At 42.9% G+C, this 19317-nt stretch overlaps 1 protein-coding gene across 1 annotated transcript; it reads left to right on the forward strand.

Moving 5' to 3' along the window:
• Positions 1-597: 597 nt before the first annotated feature.
• On the forward strand, positions 598-16263 carry LOC139536167 (retinol dehydrogenase 12). The gene is made up of 6 exons (XM_071336418.1): positions 598-888; positions 4055-4294; positions 13038-13127; positions 14360-14548; positions 15351-15460; positions 15959-16263. Exons 1-6 carry the CDS (start codon positions 726-728, stop codon positions 16136-16138), a joined length of 972 nt encoding a protein of 323 aa, XP_071192519.1. The 5' UTR covers positions 598-725; the 3' UTR covers positions 16139-16263.
• Positions 16264-19317: the final 3054 nt, after the last annotated feature.

A 19317-nucleotide genomic window follows, 5' to 3' on the forward strand; every position in this document is an offset into this window, starting at 1 on the left:
TCCACTGCTCCAGAATCCAATGCCGGCTAGATTTACATCACTCCAGCCGACGCTTGGCATTGCGTATGGTGATCTTAGGCTTGAATCTCCCAACGAACAGTTATTGTGCTGATATTGCTTCCAGAGTCAGTTTGGACCTCGGCAGTGAGTGTTGCAACCGAGGACAGGCGATTTTTACGCGCTACGCGCTTCAGCTCTCGGCGGTCCGGTTCTGTGAGTGGCTGAAATAGACAAATCAACTAATTTGAAGGGGTGTCCACATACTTTTGTATATATAGTGTATTTTGGTCTATAAACATATATATTTCAAATTGTGTTAATATAGCCTAACATTGGCTGTGGGGGAAAACATCTAATGGGATTTAACTTAAATCGTTCCATATGGCTACAGTATGTTCCTCTTACACGTGGCGCAGTGTAGCCTAACTTTATGCACCACAACCATTTATGCCTATGAGCAGCAATAACTAGAAACATAACATTTGCAGATGGATAAAATAACTTTAAACGACTGAAACTATACTCCTCAGACATTAAGACCTGGCGGTGTAGGGAGATTTAAATTATGTAACCTGTAGCCTTGAAATTTGATAAAGTGCTGGACTTAGCCCTCAGAATGGAGCTTTGGGTCGTAAATCTAATTCAAGTCGGTGAAGGTATCTGACAAGAGCAAAGTTGTAGCCAGAAATATTTTAGTTCTTCATTGGGGCTCGGTGAACTTTTAAATGTCTTGGGTTTGGACTGATGTCTTCTCTCACCCGTTATGGGCAGTATCGACTGTGATTTTGGGACTCCTCTTGCGGTCACAGCAGAGAGGGTCCTGGGACATCCGAGCCTGTTTTGTGCAACTGAAGGGCAAGACCGCCATAGTTACTGGAGCTAACACAGGTAACGGTTTTGCATGGGCTAAATTCTTGCTTGAGTTGTTTCGCTTGGAATGGTTTATTCAATTAGAATCAATAACAATATCCTCCAGCAGTTACACGCTGCACATACAAGCATATTAACCAACTGGAAATACAACAACAACTTTTTATAAGTCAGAATTGGCAATTACTCTTGACAATTTTTACTTCTCAAAATGAAACAGTTTTTCCACACAGCAGTCAAAGGGAAATCTTTTTTAATTTATACATACTGTAATACCAACAAAACAAATCCAATGATGACTTCCAGTAAGCATTCCCTTTAAGTGTCAAATTAAGTAATTCAACTTTTCCATTCCAATCATGGTGCATTTCTCTCACTTGAACCACTCACCCTCAAAGTGTCTCAAATAGACTTCAGAATGTAGTTAATTATATGCTTTTGGAATCCCTCTTTAAAGAAGTGAAGAAAGAAAACTAATTCCAGAGAGAGAGAGTGTAAATGGAGGGTTCTCTCTCTATCTGAGAAATCCTCATCCGCTTGACATTTCTCTGGGAAAAGTGATTTAATGTAAAAGGGTTCCTACTCATGCTATTTACATAAACAATTGGACCAATATGTCTTCCAGCAGTGCATGTCAGTTAGCCAGAGCTAAGACCTGCACACTCTCATGTGAAGGAAACTTCTGTGTTTTACAGCTCTAGCTTATAGCCTGATCAATGCTAAACCTCAAACAAATACACCTTGACCTTGTGGAACTTGGGGACACACTCTTTTCACTCCACTTCGATACAGCTATGATCGGAAGTAGCAGGTTAGGAGAGAGAGCATTTTTTCTAAACCTAACCCTTTTCATAACGTTAACCTAATTCTCCTAATCTGCTATGAATAAGTAACTTCTGGTCATAGCGCAATCAAAGTGGCATGAAAATAGTATTTCTCGTGGATCTTCAGTCTTTTGAACTGGATATAGGGGTTACTAGATGTAGACCATTTACTGTTTGACACAATTCTTTTGGACTGCCATGTCCATGAACTTTGCACACAGACGTACACACATAGACACACTCACACAAATTACAGGCAGACAGAGTGACATACATACAGACAGACAGAGTGACAGACAGACATAGTGACAGACAGACAGACAGACAGACAGACAGACAGACAGACAGACAGACAGACAGACAGACAGACAGACAGAGATGAGTCGATTCAGTTGCTGCTTATAATATTATCCCACTAAGGCATGATCCTGTAAACACTATCAACACAGGTTAAGTGGGTTTATAAGTGCTTAATACAAAGGTAACTGTATTCCCAGTACCTGACACAGCCCTCACAGTCAATGTTGCCCGTGGTCTCTTTGATGGTACGCTCAGAGACAAAGGCAGGGTACTCAGTATCACATGGCACCAACATGGTCTTTCCCCTCGAGTTTTGGGCTACAAATGAGACATGTAAATGTTAACATACTAAAAACACACATGACTCACACACACACACACACACAAACACACACACACACACACACACACACACACACACACACACACACACACACACACACACACACACACACACACACACACACACACACACACACACACACACACACACACACACACACACACACACACACACACATACTGTACAAGCAGCTCTGTTAGATTGCTCTCCTGAGTGTCTTTTTCACTAATCATCGCTCTCCCTCTACTTTACCTTTCCCCTGTCAAGTTTCAAATCAAATCAAGTTTATTTTATATAGCCCTTCGTACATCAGCTAATATCTCGAAGTGCTGTACAGAAACCCAGCCTAAAACCCCAAACAGCAAGCAATGCAGGTGTAGAAGCACGGCGGCTAGGAAAAACTCCCTAGAAAGGCCAAAACCTAGGAAGAAACCTAGAGAGGAACCAGGCTATGAGGGGTGGCCAGTCCTCTTCTGGCTGTGCCGGGTAGAGATTATAACAGAACATGTCCAAGATGTTCAAATGTTCATAAATGACCAGCATGGTCGAATAATAATCAGGAGTAAATGTCAGTTGGCTTTTCATAGCCGATCATTAAGAGTATCTCTACCGCTCCTGCGGTCTCTAGAGAGTTGAAAACAGCAGGTCTGGGACAGGTAGCACGTCCGGTGGACAGGTCAGGGTTCCATAGCCGCAGGCAGAACAGTTGAAACTGGAACAGCAGCAAGGCCAGGTGGACTGGGGACAGCAAGGAGTCATCATGCCCGGTAGTCCTGACGCATGGTCCTAGGGCTCAGGTCCTCCGAGAGAGAGAAAGAAAGAGAGAAGGAGAGAATTAGAGAGAGCATACTTAAATTCACACAGGACACCGGATAAGACAGGAGAAGTACTCCAGATATAACCAACTGACCCTAGCCCCCCGACACATAAACTACTGCAGGATAAATACTGGAGGCTGAGACAGGAGGGGTCAGGAGACACTGTGGCCCCATCCGATGATACCCCCGGACAGGGCCAAACAGGAAGGATATAACCCCACCCACTTTGCCAAAGCACAGCCCCCACACCACTAGAGGGATATCATCAACCACCAACTTACCATCCTGAGACAAGGCCAAGTATAGCCCACAAAGATCTCCACCACAGCACAAACCAAGGGGGGGCGCCAACCCAGACAGGAAGATCACGTCAGTAACTCAACCCACTCAAGTGACGCACCCCTCCTAGGGACGGCATGAAAGAGCACCAGTAAGCCAGTGACTCAGCCCCTGTAATAGGGTTAGAGGCAGAGAATCCCAGTGGAGAGAGGGGAACCGGCCAGGCAGAGACAGCAAGGGCGGTTCGTTGCTCCAGAGCCTTTCCGTTCACCTTCACACTCCTGGGCCAGACTACACTCAATCATATGACCTACTGAAGAGATAAGTCTTCAGTAAAGACTTGAAGGTTGAGACCGAGTCTGCGTCTCTCACATGGGTAGGCAGACTATTCCATAAAAATGGAGATCTATAGGAGAAAGCCCTGCCTCCAGCTGTTTGCTTAGAAATTCTAGGGACAATTAGGAGGCCTGCGTCTTGTGACCGTAGGCCTGACTGTCTTTCTGTCTCGCTTTCTCTCTCAACCACTTTCACTCTCTCTTTCTCTTATTCTCCCTCTTGTTCTTTCTCTCTCTATATCTCTCTCATCCTCTTCTCTCTTCTCCTCTCTCCCACTCCCTCAGGGATAGGGAAGTTCATTGCCCTAGACTTTGCCCGGCGCGGGGCTCGTGTTATCATGGCGTGCCGGAGCGAGGCGCGCGGTAGCGCCGCCCTGCAGGAGATCCGGAAGAGGAGCGGGAACGCCAACGTGCACCTGCGCCTGGTGGACACCTCGTCCCTGGCGTCGGTGAGGACGTTTGTAGAGGGCGTCCTGCGAGAGGAGAAGGAGCTCCACATCCTGGTCAACAACGCTGGGGCTTCAGGTGGGTAGCTTCAGGTCAAGATTCAAAGACAATTAGGCTGGAATCCACACTGAATATCACTGTGTTCACTACTGTTTCACTTAAAACAATAGACAATAGTGACACAGCTCCACATCCTGGTCAACAAACCGAGCCCTTCAGTTGGGCACCACGTCCAGAGTCAGCCTGGAATCCACACTGAATATCGCAATATTTTTACTATTCACCTGAAGCGGAACAATAATGAAACAGAGCGATATGCAGGGTGGATTCCAGGTTATGTGGATTCCAGGCTATGAGACAGTCAACCAGGGGTGGACGTCAACAGCCATAATACTAGTGTGACCCGGGGCTTCTAGTCGCCATCAGGCTGTGGTAGCTCATAGAGCTAAACGCCCGGGCATGACGGGAGTTAATGTAAGTCTTCAGGGCCCAGTTTTTCAAACGTTATCTGGTCGGATTTCGGCAATTGGACAGGATTAAATGCATAGAAAAATGTATAAAATAGAATGGGCGTATCATTGACTTGAATGGGGACACCCATTCTATTCATTCTAACTCTGTGCATTTAATCCTATCCAATAGGCAAAATCCACATAGATAACTTTTGAAAAACTGGGCCCAGGTCTTAGGCAAGGTTACTTGTCACGAAAGCGTGGTTCAATGAACCAAAGCACGGGTCTGGTTTCGCATCTGTATCCAATGACGAAGTCCACAAGAGGAACAGCATTGCTTGTTTGATAAAAAACCTTACTAACATGCCATGCCACCCAATTACAATTGTTGGCTGACAAATGACTATATTTTGGGGGGGAAATTTTGTTTTCTATTGTTTTTTCACAGCACCCCACAAACAACACAAAAACAAAACACATTCCCCAAGGTGATCAACATATGGTTTCCAAATTTTGTCAAACACTTCCGGTTCTTGTTTAATTTTATAATATACAAAATATAATATACAAAATAATATACAATATACGAAATAATATACAAAATATACAAAACAGTATGTAGCTAGATAGTTCAGCCCTCCAGTTTGTTATTTAGGGTGGGTATGAGGCTTTCCAACTGATCGCCAATATTTACATTTCCCAACAGATACAGTGCCTTGCAAAAGTATTCACCCCCTTGGCATTTTTTCAATTTTGTTTCATTACAACCTGTAATTTAAATTGATTTTTATTTGGATTTCATGTAATGGACATACACAAAATAGTCCAAATTGGTGAAGTGAAAAAAATAACTTGTTTAAAAAATAAAAAAAATAAAAAAAATGGACAAGTGGTGTATTCACCCCCTTTGTTATGAAGCCCCTAAATAAGATCTGGTGCAACCATTTACTTTTAGAAGTAAAATAATTAGTTAAATAAAGTCCACCTGTGTGCAATCTAAGTGTCACATGATCTGTCACATGATCTCAGTAGATGTTCTGTAGATGTTCTGTCCTGTTCTGAAAGGCCCCCGAGTCTGAAACACGACTAAGCAAGTGGCACCACCAAGCAAGTGGCACCATAAAGACCAAGGAGCTCTCCAAACAGGTCAGGGACAAAGTTGTGGAGAAGTACAGATCAGGGTTGGGTTATAAAAAAATATCTGAATCTTTGAACATCCCACAGAGCACCATTAAATCCATTACTAAAAAATTGAAAGAATATGGCACCACAACAAACCTGCCAAGATAGGGCCGCCCACCAAAACTCACGGACCAGGCAAGGAGGGCATTAATCAGAGAGGCAACAAAGAGACCAAAGATAACCCTGAAGGAGCTGCAAAGCTCCACAGCGGAGATTGGAGTATCTGTCCATAGGACCACTTTAAGGTGTACACTCCACAGAGTTGGGCTTTACAGGAGAATGGCCAGAAATAAGCCATTGCTTAAGAAAAAAATAAGCAAACACGTTTGGTGTTCGCCAAAAGGCATGTGGGAGACTCCCCAAACATATGGAAGAAGGTACTCTGGTTAGATGAGACTAAAATGTAGCTTTTTGGCCATCAAGGAAAATGCTATGTCTGGCGCAAACCCAACACTTCTCATCACCCCGAGAACACCATCTCCACAGTGAAGCATGGTGGTGGCTGAATCATGCTGTGGGGATGTTTTCATCGGCAGAGACTGGGAAACTGGTCAGAATTTAAGGAGTGATGGATGGCGCTAAATACAGGGAAATTCTTGAGGCTGGGACGGAGGTTCACCTTCCAACAGGACAATGACCCTAAGCATACTGCTAAAGCAACACTCGAGTGGTATAAAGGGAAACATTGGCCTAGTCATAGCCTAGCCTAGTCAAAGCCCAGACCTCAATCCAATTGAGAATCTGTGGTATAACTTAAAGATTGCTGTATACCAGCGGAACCCATCCAACTTGAAGGAGCTGGAGCAGTTTTGCCTTGAAGAATGGGCAAAAATCCCAGTATTTAGATGTGCCAGGCTTATAGAGACATACCCCAAGAGACTTGCAGTGGTAATTGCTGCAAAATGTGGCTCTACAAAGTATTGACTTTGGGGGGTGAGTAGTTATGCACTCTCAAGTTTCAGTTTTTTTGTCTTATTTCTTGGAAAAATGCCAAGGGGGATGAATACTTTCGCAAGCCACTGTATAATCGTGGAGATGGATGGATATAAATTCCTAGACACAATGAAATGATAGCACATACGTTATCCCAAAATGGTGTCAGTTTGTCACAGGACCACAGCATACGGTGCTTTTTGCATCTCCAACAGACATGTGACATTTCTGGGTGCATTACATGCATTCTGGCAGGAGTGTAGTAACTCATATGAATTATCTTAAAATGCAGTAATTAATGTCTTAGGTCATAGGAGCAGGTATTAACATTTTCACATATCTGTGACCAATGGTTCTCCTCAATGTCTTCCTTAACATCTGTGTCCCATTGTTTCCTTATAGGTTCTGAACCACCAGGTAGAGTTTCAATCAACCCTTGATTTAACTTGATTGAATGAGAGCAGAGATCTATCATAATACACATGTTCAAAATGTATGGTGCCACTTTGGAACCAGGACTTAAAGGTGTATAGGGTATTGCTTTATAGGGTAAATATAAAACAGTCAATTTGATTATTTTCATTCCAAATTAAGTTGGAGAACAGGCCATTTATTTAACTTAAAAAGTTGGATGGAATATAAACTGACAGGGCCTGGAATAAATACGTCAACCTTAGTAATATATACATTTTTATTATGTTAACCCTACCTAACATAGAAATAGGGAGAGATCTCCATCTCTGAACATCAGATTCAATCTAATCTATTAAAGGAAAATAATTGATTGTATATGCTTCTTCCAGACTGCATGGTATCAGTACACCCCGGTATTTCATGTCTTTGTCCATTTCCACCTGAATGTACTTTCTAAGCTTGAGAAGTCATCATTAGAAATGGGCTTTATTTCAGTTTTCTCCCAATTCACTTTGAATCCTGATATAGCACCATATGTGTCCAACAGTTGTAAAACAAATGACAGAGATGTTGGAGAGGAACATTCAATATGCCTGTGGATGAGAGGGCACATGAGACATTGCTTCAGTTAGTCATGTCAGGAGAGAGTTGACAATGGTAGTGGTCATCACCTCTTAATCAGGGAGCAGGAGGGGACTTAGCTGGAAATACAAATAGCAGATACATTCCATTACAGCTGTGCCATCGTAGGTTCAAACAACAAGTTTATCCATGACGTTAAACACAGACTGCGCATCTCGCCCACATCAAAGTACCCCAAGAAACGTTTCTGAATTAAGCCCTGATCATCCCCATACCTGATGATAACTGACAACTGCAAGCAGACTGGTGGCACTATAGGTCCCAGAGTGGGGGGGTAATTTTTACCCCCTGGGGCCCAGAGTTTTTGCTTATCTGTTAACCTAACCAGGAAAACTCTGGACCCTATAAGGTATGTCAATGATTAATCAGTTGTAAAAAGGTTTTATAAGGGCTATGATGGGACCAGTTTTTTCTAATCAGGTCACATGAAACTGAAAAAAACCTCCAGCAACCTTATACTTGGACTAGATTAGGAGGTGGATTCTTCTACCCAGAGACAGAGACAACAACTGATAGACAATAGAACTCACAGGACTGAGCTTGCTTTATGCACGTTTGCGTCATGCAGGCCTATTCAACTGTAGGCCTTATAAAAAATTAACTCAAGTCTGTCATCACTATTATGTTGATTGATTAATTCCAGTGAATAATTAGTTATCCTGACCAGATGAACAGGGTGCATAGGCTGTATGCAGCTGCTATTGTTAGTAGCCTACAGTTGATCAGACTGAAAAATGGTCTCGTTTTCATCCCATACAGCATGTCAGATCTCTAATGTTTAGGTGTAGCCCAGGCTGCTGTAACATTTATGTAATGAGTTTCTGCTTGTGTCTGTCTGGAGTGGTTGCATTATCATCTTTGCTAAATAAATACCGGAGGAAAGTGGAAAGCATACTTGAGCACGAGCGAACAAATGCGCTGCATCAACCTCTCTTTAATCTAACTTTTAATGGATGATGCAATGGAAGCTATCAAATCTTTCTGAATTGATTTTGCCATCCCAGAGATGACAGTAGAAAGTTCCATATGTTCAACAAGTAATGTGCAATTACCACTGCAAGCTCCTTGTAGTTGCACTTGTTAGCGGAACTTTCCCTCTTGTCTTGTCCTCTAAAAACCAATTCTTGCATACCCAAAAACGCAGTGGTGTTGATAAGCTGCTTGAGAACATCCCTGTTTCTTCTTACTTTCTGGTTGTGTTGCGCATTTTGAATATGCAGACCTTCATCATGATAGATGCAGCTTCTTCCCAGAAGCTTGAATCTGATGTGGGCATTTATATGCTCCCTGCTTTTGTTTTGCCGTTTAGCTGAACGATCGATGTTCTTCATGTCACTGTACCCCTCTTTCGCTCAAGGCTCAGACTTTCCAAAAATCAGGCAAGGCCAGCAGTACAGGCGGCTTGATGAAAAGCTCCCTGTTAACCAGCTATACTTTTGATACCAGTTGGTATTGATGAAAAGCTCCCTGTAAGCCAGCTATACTTTTGATACCAGGTGGTATTAAACGCCCTCACCTTTTCATCCTTCTTCATGAAACTGATCTCAGGCAGAGGTCGACCCTCAGTTTTAATTTGCATCTTTTCCGTGTACCCCAGAGAATGAAAGTGGTTCTTCAACAAAAAGTCAACAAAATTTGCAGTAGCGTTGCTGGTGAAAATTGCACACTGGAGTTGGTAGCTAGTTAGCTACTGCTACTTGCTACTGAAGTTAGCAAGGCAAATTGAAATAAATTGCAATAACTGGACACAAAATAGAGTTCTAAAACCAAGAAAACTATTTATAATCTACCTCCTCCGTCTCCTGTAATTTGAAGAAACTAATTTGAATTGAATAATATATCCAATTAATGCTCAACTACCACTTTTCAATCTATATCCAATAACGTCACCAACTCATCAAGCTTCTCAACACATAAACTCAGCAAAAAAGGAAGCGTCCTCTCACTGTCCACTATGAACATAACAAGATTCAACAACTGAGACATAAACTGAACAAGTTCCACAGACATGTGACTAACAGAAATTGAATAATGTGTCCCTGAACAAAGGGGTGGTCAAAATCAAAAATAACAGTCAGTATCTTGTGTGGCCACCAGCTGCATTAAGTACTGCAGTGCATCTCCTCCTGATGGACTGCACCAGAATAGCCAGTTCTTGCTGTGAGATGTTTCCTCACTCTTCCACCAAGGCACCTGCAAGTTCCCGGACATTTCTGGGGGTAATGGCCCTAGCCCTCACCCTCCGATCCAACAGGTCCCAGACGTGCTCAATGGGATTGAGATACAGGCTCTTCGCTGGCCATGGCAGAACACTGACATTCCTGTCTTGCAGGAAATCACGCACAGAACGAGCAGTATGGCTGGTGGCATTGTCATGCTGGAGCGTCATGTCAGGATGAGCCTGCAGGAAGAGTACCACATGAGGGAGGAGGATGTCTTCCCTGTAACGCACAGCATTGAGATTGCCTGCAATGACAACAAGCTCAGTCCGATGATGCTGTGACACACCGCCCCAGACCATGACGGACCCTCCACCTCCAAATCGATCCCGCTCCATAGTACAGGTCTCGGTGTAACGCTCATTCCTTTGACGATAAACGTGAATCCGACCATCACCCCTGATGAGACAAAACCACGACTCGTCAGTGAAGAGCACTTTTTGCCAGTCCTGTCTGCCTGCCTTACAACAGGCCTTCAAGCCCTCAGTCCAGGCTCTCTCAGCCTATTGGGGTCAGTCTGAGCACTGATGGAGGGTTTGTGCGTTCCTGTCGTAACTCAGGCAGTTGTTGTTGCCATCCTGTACCTGTCCCGCAGGTGTGATGTTCGGCTGTACCGATCCTGTGCAGGTGTTGTTACACGTGGTCTGCCACTGCGAGGACAATCAGCTGTCCGCCCTGTCGCCCTGTAGCGCTGTCTTAGGCGTCTCACAGTACGGACATTGCAATTTATTGCCCTGGCCACATCTGCAGTCCTCATGCCTCCTTGCGGCATGCCTAAGGCACGTTCACGCAGATGAGCAGGGACCCTGGGAATCTTTCTTTTGGTGTTTTTCAGAGTCAGTAGAAAGGCCTCTTTAGTGTCCAAAGTTTTCATAACTTTCATAATTGCCTACTGTCTGTAAGCTGTTAGTGTCTTAACGACCCTTCCACAGGTGCATGTTCATTAATTGTTTATGGTTCATTGAACAATCATGGGAAACAGTGTTTAAACCCTTTACAATGAAGGATTTTTACGAATTATCTTTGAAAGACAGGGTCCTGAAAAAGGGACGTTTCTTTTTTTGCTGAGTTTAGAACCCCCCCATCATGCTTTGTAGCATAACCCCAATACAACACACTAGGTTCATTCTCTGATCCTAATCCTATGATTGAATGGACAACATGTCAGTACATACTATAAAAGCTTTGATTGGTTGGAGGTCGTCCTCTGGAAGTGGTCATAATTACCATGTAGGTCTATGGCATCGACTGTGCTACAAAACTATGCTGAAGTGGTCAAGTCCATATCCATTTTTCTAACACAGGGTTGCTACAGTTATTGTTATTTGTGGATGTAATCATCCTTTTTTGTAAAAAATGTTGTCCTGGCCAGTATGATAGGTATACGTGTACCTCTTGTTTTCCTTAAGCCAAAAGAAGGGAATAGGTTATCCCTCTCAGGGTCAATAGCAAGAGGAAAACAACATAAAAAGCACTTGCCATCACTGTGTTAATTAAGAATAAAATTAATTCGATGATTTAGGCATTATGCATCATTATAATATATTAAAAAGATAAATTAATTTAAATGAATGGAAACAGATGCAGGCCTATAACCACTGGGGTAGCCTACAGTTCCATCGAACTGCATACAACCACATGTGGTGCGCACTCCTTTTAAACCACCGGGGGGACTGAGCGGGCGGATTACTAGAACAGGTTAGTATAGTGACTTTATTGACATGAATGCAACATCCGTTCTACTCTGGGCATCAGTAGAGCCAAAGCGGGTGCAATTTATTCACTTGATTTTTCAGTTTAACGGCTACATGTTCAGGTGGCCTAGCTACATTTCTTGTACATTCCCACCTTGTGATTCAGTTAATGAATTAATTTCCATACCATTTCCAACAAAGAGCTGGAAATAATTATTGAAAGGTGCATAATTGTGGGCTTCGCACACATAGCGGGATTGTTTTTCTCTTTCTTTTATAAACTCTGTAATTGCCCATGTTTCTTCAACGTTCATTCAACCAATTCATTAACATTATCAATTGTACTAAAAGGATAATCGACACATGATAATATAATGTTTCCCAGGAGAGAGAGACCAATGGAAATAAAAGTACTAAGTGCTTACAATTTCAGCGTCTTATGCGGTTTGACATTTGATCTCTCCCAGTCTTTTTTCCCGTATGGGCCATTTCAATTATTTCCACCCACTCAGGCCTTTATAGCCTATTGGCTGGGAAGCATTCAAAAATAATTGTCCAGATCATAGCAATCATCATGTTGTCTTGTTCACTTGTCAGTTTGTTACTTAAACGAATTCCTATTCATTACCTATTCAGTATTTAGTATTGTATTAGGATCCCCATTAGTTACTGCTAAAGCAGCAGCTACTCTTCCTGGGGTCCACACAAAACATGACATAATACAGACCATGAATAGACAAGTACATCCCAAGGACAGAACTACATACATTAAAAATAAGAATACACGGTTTCATACATTTATGCCTTTATGCCTACTGAATGCAAGTGCAACACATGAAAATGGAAACGCCACAACAAGGAAGTACGTTGCAAGTAGGCTGACACTTCCCCTGACGTGAATATAGCAACCTTGTTTCGCAAAATTCTCCTGACATGAATTAAGCTACCTTGTTTCTATAGTTACTGTCCATAATGCGTATCCTGGGGTAAAGTATTAAACCTATTACTATTGTGAATGTTTGTCCTTGACGCTGTGTCTATTTGGGCTACGGTTTGCAACACGCACATCATTTGTGGTGTGTGTCTCTGTGTGTGTGTGTGTGTGTGTGTGTGTGTGTGTGTGTGTGTGTGTGTGTGTGTGTGTGTGTGTGTGTGTGTGTGTGTGTGTGTGTGTGTGTGTGTGTGTGTGTGTGTGTGTGTGTGTGTGTGTGTGTGTGTGTGTGTGTGTGTGTGTGTGTGTGTGTGCCTTATCATCTAGGTTTGGTTATATTGTGTCTGTTCACAGGCCTGCCTGGAGATATCACCTCAGATGGTCTGGAGGTGTCCTTCGCTACCAATCATGTGGGTCCTTTCCTCCTCACCAACCTGCTTCTGGGTAAGACACCACATATCTTCTGGGTAAGAAACCACATATCTTCTGGGTAAGACACCACATATCTTCTGGGTAAGACACCACATATCCTCTGGGTAAGACACCACATATCTTCTGGGTAAGACAACACATATCTTCTGGATAAGAATATCCCAATTGAAAGAGGTGATTCAGCCCAGCTTGAACAAAAGGAAATTCTTACACTTCAAAAACATTCTTTATGTACTGAACAAAAATATAAACGCGACATGCAACAATTTCAACGATTTTACTGAGTTAAAATTCATATAAGGAAATCAGTCAATTGAAATAAACTCATTAGGCCCTAATCTATGGATTTCACATGAATGGGAGCCAGGCCCACTTGGGAGCAAGGCTGAAGCCAATCAGAATGAGTTTTTCCTGACAAAAGAGCTTTATTATAGACAGAAATACTACTCAGTTTCATCAGCTGTCCTGGTGGCTGGTCTCAGACGATCCCGCTGATGAAGAAGCCGGATGTGGAGGTCCTGGGCTGGCGTGGTTACAAGTGGTCTGTGGTTGTAAGGCCGGTTGAAAGTACTTCCAAATTCTCTAAAACAACATTGGTAGAGAAATTAACATAAAATGATCTGGCAACAGCTCTGGTGGACATTCCTGCAATCAGCATGCCAATTGCACGCTCCCTCAAAACTTGAGACACCTTTGGCATTGTGTTGTGTGACAAAACTGCACATTTTAGAGTGGCTTTTTATTGTCCCCAGGACAACATGCACCTGCGTAATGATCATGCTGTTTAATCAGCTTCTTCGGGTGGATGGGTAATCTTGGAAAAGGAGAAATGCTCACTAACAGGGATGTAAACAAATTTGTGCACAAAATTTGAGAGAAATACGTTTTTGTGGGTATGGAACATTTCTGGGATCTTTCATTTCAGCTCATGAAACATGGGACCAACACCTTACATGTTGCGTTTATATTTTTTCCTGGAGAGTCACCCATTAAAGTGTCGTGGCCCGGTAAGGAATGTTTTTTCATGCTACATTCTACACCTTACATTGTATTACTGTATGTACTTCCCCTCCCACATCTCTCCCCTGCTCCTTTCTTTCCCTTGCTCCCTCCCCACCTCCCATCCCTTCCTCACTTCCTCCTTCCCTCCCCTCCCCCTCCATCCCTACCCCTCTCTCTCTCTCTCTCTCTCTCCCTCTATCCTCTCCCCCCTGTCCCTCCCCTCTCTCCTTACCTCTGTCCAGACCTGCTAAAGCGATCGGCGCCGGCGCGCATCGTCAACGTGTCATCTGTGAACCACTGGAGGGGCGTGGTCAACTTTTCACACTTCAAGGGCGAGAACCTGGCCTACACCATGGACAGCGTGTACAACCACACCAAGCTGCACAACATCATCTGCACTAACGAGCTGGCGCGAAGGCTACAAGGCACAGGTGGGTAGGAATGCCTCAGCAAGTTTTCATAAAGCGTCTCAGAGTAGGAGTGCTGATCTAGGATCAGTTTTGGCATTAGATCATAATGAATAAGATTACATGGACAGGGAGTACCTGATCCTATATCAACAAGCCTACTCTGAAATGGTTTTGGAATAAGGGCCCTGGTTCCATTTAGCTTGTACACAATTGCTCTATCCTGGCTGGCCCCTTACCCCACAGTTGAATCTCATTCATAGCACGTCTGATACTGATTTGGCTATATGACCGGCGTGTATATTGGTAATGTTTGGAAAAGTGCTACAGTCCTTGTTTAGAACACATAGTATAGCCATAAGCTCTTTCACTGCTGCTAAAACAACTGTATAAGTGCATAAGTAACATTATACAATGAGCATCATTCCTGAGGGGCCTAACGGGGAACGTGGTTATATAACGAAAGTTAGGCACCAAATATCTTCTGTGCAGCTGTAGATGGAGTTTCCCTGTGTGAGTCAAACTTCCCATGGAATCAGATTCAGGGATAGCAACGCAGGGTAATGGAGGGATAGGGGTAAGGGCTTTAGTGTGGTTTATAATGTGTTATAGTGTGTGTGTGTGTGTGTGTGTGTGTGTGTGTGTGTGTGTGTGTGTGTGTGTGTGTGTGTGTGTGTGTGTGTGTGTGTGTGTGTGTGTGTGTGTGTGTGTGTGTGTGTGTGTGTGTGTGTGTGTGTGTGTGTGTGTGTGTGTGTGTGTGTGTGTGTGTGTGTGTGTGTGTGTGTGTGTGTGTGTGTGTGTGTGTGTGTGTGTGTGTGTCTCACAGGGGTGACAGCCAACTCCCTCCACCCTGGGGTGGTGATGACAGAAGTGATGAGACACTATAACTTCCTGGTTCGGTTCCTATTCAACCTGATTGGAATCTTTTTCTTCAAGGTGAATACTTTGTATCATAACACTCTGGTGAAAATTAGAAGGAAAAAAATGTTTTTAACACTATTTTACAGTCCTGTTTCATGTAAGAAGTTAACAGTGGAACATTTCTGGTGACCCTGTTCCCAGGTCTGTTTGTGTTGTCTTGCCAACTTCTATGGTCATAATAAGACAGCACAAACATCTGTGACCAGGCTAATTTTCTGGTTCTTAGGGCTCTATTCAATCTGTATCACTGAACCGTCACAGATTGTGCGGTAGACATTTAAAGGTAATTTCACAAAATCTCTTTAGCAGATGTCTCTGAGTAAACATGGCAATTGTGTAAATGTTCTGAGCTCCAAGTTAAGGGACACTCCCCTTCCTGGCATTACTCAAAGAAACAAAGTCCCGACAAAGATATCTACTAGCACTCAATGTGCTTACACATTGTTGTCTCTTTTATGCAGAGGTGGTTAATGTTTATGCTCTCACCCACTTCTCCCATCTCTGTCCACAAAGTCTTCTGAAGAAGGGGCAGTGAGCACCATCTACTGTGCTGTCGCCGAGGAGATGGAGGGAATAACAGGAAAGTACATTGACAGCGACTGTTCCCTGGTCCTCCCCGCCCCTCTGGCCAGAGACACCGCCCTCGCAGTCAAGGACTTTGAGTTCTGCGAGAGATTGACATCCAAGCTCTGAATAATTACCAGAAAGATACGGAGAGAGAGAGAGAAAGAGAGAGGCTAGTTTGCAGTGGGGTCAAATTCCTTTTGAACTCCATTTTCCCTTATTATGAAGGATTAATAAAAAAATGCAGGGTCAAATATGTCTAGAAATTCTGTTTCTATCTTAAGTGTATTATTCAATAACAGACTATATAAAATACAGTTGAAGTCGGAAGTTTACATACACTTAGGTTGGAGTCATTAAAACTCGTTTTTCAACCACTCCACAAATTTCTTGTTAACAAACTATAGTTTTGGCAGGTCGGTTAGGACATCTACTTTGTGCATGACACAAGTAATTTTTCCAACAATTGTTTACAGACAAATTATTTCACTTATAATTCACTGTGTCACAATTCCAGTGGGTCAGAAGTTTACATACACTAAGTTGACTGTGCCTTTAAACAGCTTGGAAAATTCCAGAAAATTATGTAAAGGCTTTAGAAGCTTCTGATAGGCTAATTGACATCATTTGAGTCAATTGGAGGTGTCCCTGTGGATGTATTTCAAGGCCTACCTTCAAACTCAGTGCCTCTTTGCTTGACATCATGGGAAAATCAAAAGAAATCAGCCAAGACCTCAGAAAAAAATTGTAGACCACAAGTCTGGTTCATCCTTGGGAGCAATTTCCAAACGCCTGAAGGTACCACGTTCATCTGTACAAACAACAGTACACAGCTGTCATACCGCTCAGTAAGGAGACGCATTCTGTCTCCTAGAGATGAACGTACTTTGGTGTGAAAAGTGCAAATCAATCCCAGAACAACAGCAAAGGACCGTGTGAAGATGCTGGAGGAAACGGGTATAAAAATATCTATATCCACAGTAAAACGAGTCCTGTATTTTTGAGTAATTTTTTTATTTCACCTTTATTTAACCAGGTAGGCTAGTTGAAAACAAGTTCTCATTTGCAACTGCGACCTGGCCAAGATAAAGCATAGCAATTCGACACACAACAACACAGAATTACACATGGAGTAAACAAAACATACAGTCAATAATACAGTAGAAAAATAGGTCTATATACAATGTGAGCAAATGAGGTGAGATAAGGGAGGTAAAGGCAAAATAAAGGCAATGGTGGTGAGGTAAATACAATATAGCAAGTAAAACACTGGAATGGTAGATTTGCAGTAGAAGAATGTGCAAAGTAGAAATATAAATAATGGGGTGCAAAGGAGCAAAGTAAATAAATAAATATAGTAGGAGAAGAGGTAGTTGTTTGGGCTAAATTATAGATAGGCTATGTACAGGTGCAGTAATCTGTGAGCTGGTGCTTAAAGCTAGTGAGGGAGATAAGTGTTTCCAGCTTCAGAGATTTTTGCAGTTCGTTCCAGTCATTGGCAACAGAGAACTGGAAGGAAAGACGACCAAAGGAGGAATTGGCTTTGGGGGTGACCAGTGAAATATACCTGCTGGAGCGCGTGCTACGGGTGGGTGCTGCTATGGTGACCAGTGAGCTGAGATAAGGCGGGGCTTTACCTAGCAGAGACTTGTAGATAACCTGTAGCCAGTGGGTTTGGCGACAAGTATGAAGCGAGGGCCAACCAATGAGAGTGTACAGGTCGCAATGGTGGGTAGTGTATGGAGCTTTGGTGACAAAACGGATGGCACTGTGATAGACTGCATCCAATTTGTTGAGTAGAGTGTTGGAGGCTATTTTATAGATGACATCACCGAAGCCGAGGATCGGTAGGATGGTCAGTTTTACGAGGGTATGTTTGGCAGCATGAGTGAAGGATGCTTTGTTGCGATATAGGAAGCCGATTCTAGGTTTAATTTTGGATTGGAGATGCTTAATGTGAGTCTGGAAGGAGAGTTTACAGTCTAACCAGACACCTAGGTATTTGTAGTTGTCCACCTATTCTAAGTCAGAGCCGTCCAGAGTAGTGATGCTGGACGGGCGAGCAGGTGCGTGCAGTGATCGGTTGAATAGCATGCTTTTAGTTTTACTTGCGTTTAAGAGCAGTTGGAGGCCACGGAAGAAGAGTTGTATGGCATTGAAGCTCGTCTGGAGGTTAGTTAACACAGTGTCCAAAGAGGGGCCAGAAGTATACAGAATGGTGTCGTTTGCATAGAGGTGTATCAGAGAATCACCAGCAGCAAGAGCAACATCATTGATGTATACAGAGAAGAGAGTCGGCCCGAGGATTGAACCCTGTGGCACCACCATAGAGACTGCCAGAGGTCCGGACAACAGGCCCTCCGATTTGACACACTGAACTCTATCAGAGAAGTAGTTGGTAAACCAGGCGAGGCAATCATTTGAGAAACCAAGGCTGTCGAGTCTGCCAATAAGAATGTGGTGATTGACAGATTCGAAAGCCTTGGCCAGGTCGATGAATACTGCTGCGCAGTAATCTCTCTTATCGATGGCGGTTTAGGACCTTGAGCATGGCTGAGGTGCACCCATGACCAGCTCTGAAACCAGACTCAGTTACACCAGTTCTGTCAGGAGGAATGGGCCAAAATTCACCCAACTTATTGTGGGAAGCTTGTGGAAGGCTACCCGAAACGTTTGACCCAAGTTAAAGAATTTAAAGACAATGCTACCAAATACTAACCGAGTGTACGTAACCTTCTGACCCACTGGGAATGTGATGAAAGAAATAAAATATGAAATAAATCATTCTCTCTATTATTATCTTGGTGTTCTTTTTCCAGAGGAAAGGAATCTGCACAGGTTGGAAGAGCCAGTGCACAGTGTGTGTGTACCCTCTACATCTGCTATAGCATCCCTGAGAGAAGATGCTGCCACCACCTTTCAGCAGAGAACAAAAAATATGACCATGCATGAAAAGTTAGCCAGAGAATTTCATGAGCATAAAATGAAATATCTGATGGAAGAACATGAAAATGAAAATTCTATAGGTTGAATTGGATATGAAGTTGGAAGAGAGAGGCATGATCCAAAAAAGATACAGTAACGAAACAATTGTGATTACCAGCTATAGTGAACAATATGATATGTAAAAAAAATACATGTTTTGTCATTTGGATATCCATGAGTGAGAGTATTTTAATCACCACATACTACATTTTAAACCAGCCTTGGTTTAGTCACTCATTTAATTTTGCTGTGCACTATTTGAATTTTGTACAGAACAAACATTATCAAAGCAAAAATAAGCCATAATGAATACATTCCATATT

The sequence above is a fragment of the Salvelinus alpinus genome, chromosome 12, assembly GCF_045679555.1.
Source record: "Salvelinus alpinus chromosome 12, SLU_Salpinus.1, whole genome shotgun sequence".
Taxonomy (NCBI): domain Eukaryota; kingdom Metazoa; phylum Chordata; class Actinopteri; order Salmoniformes; family Salmonidae; genus Salvelinus; species Salvelinus alpinus.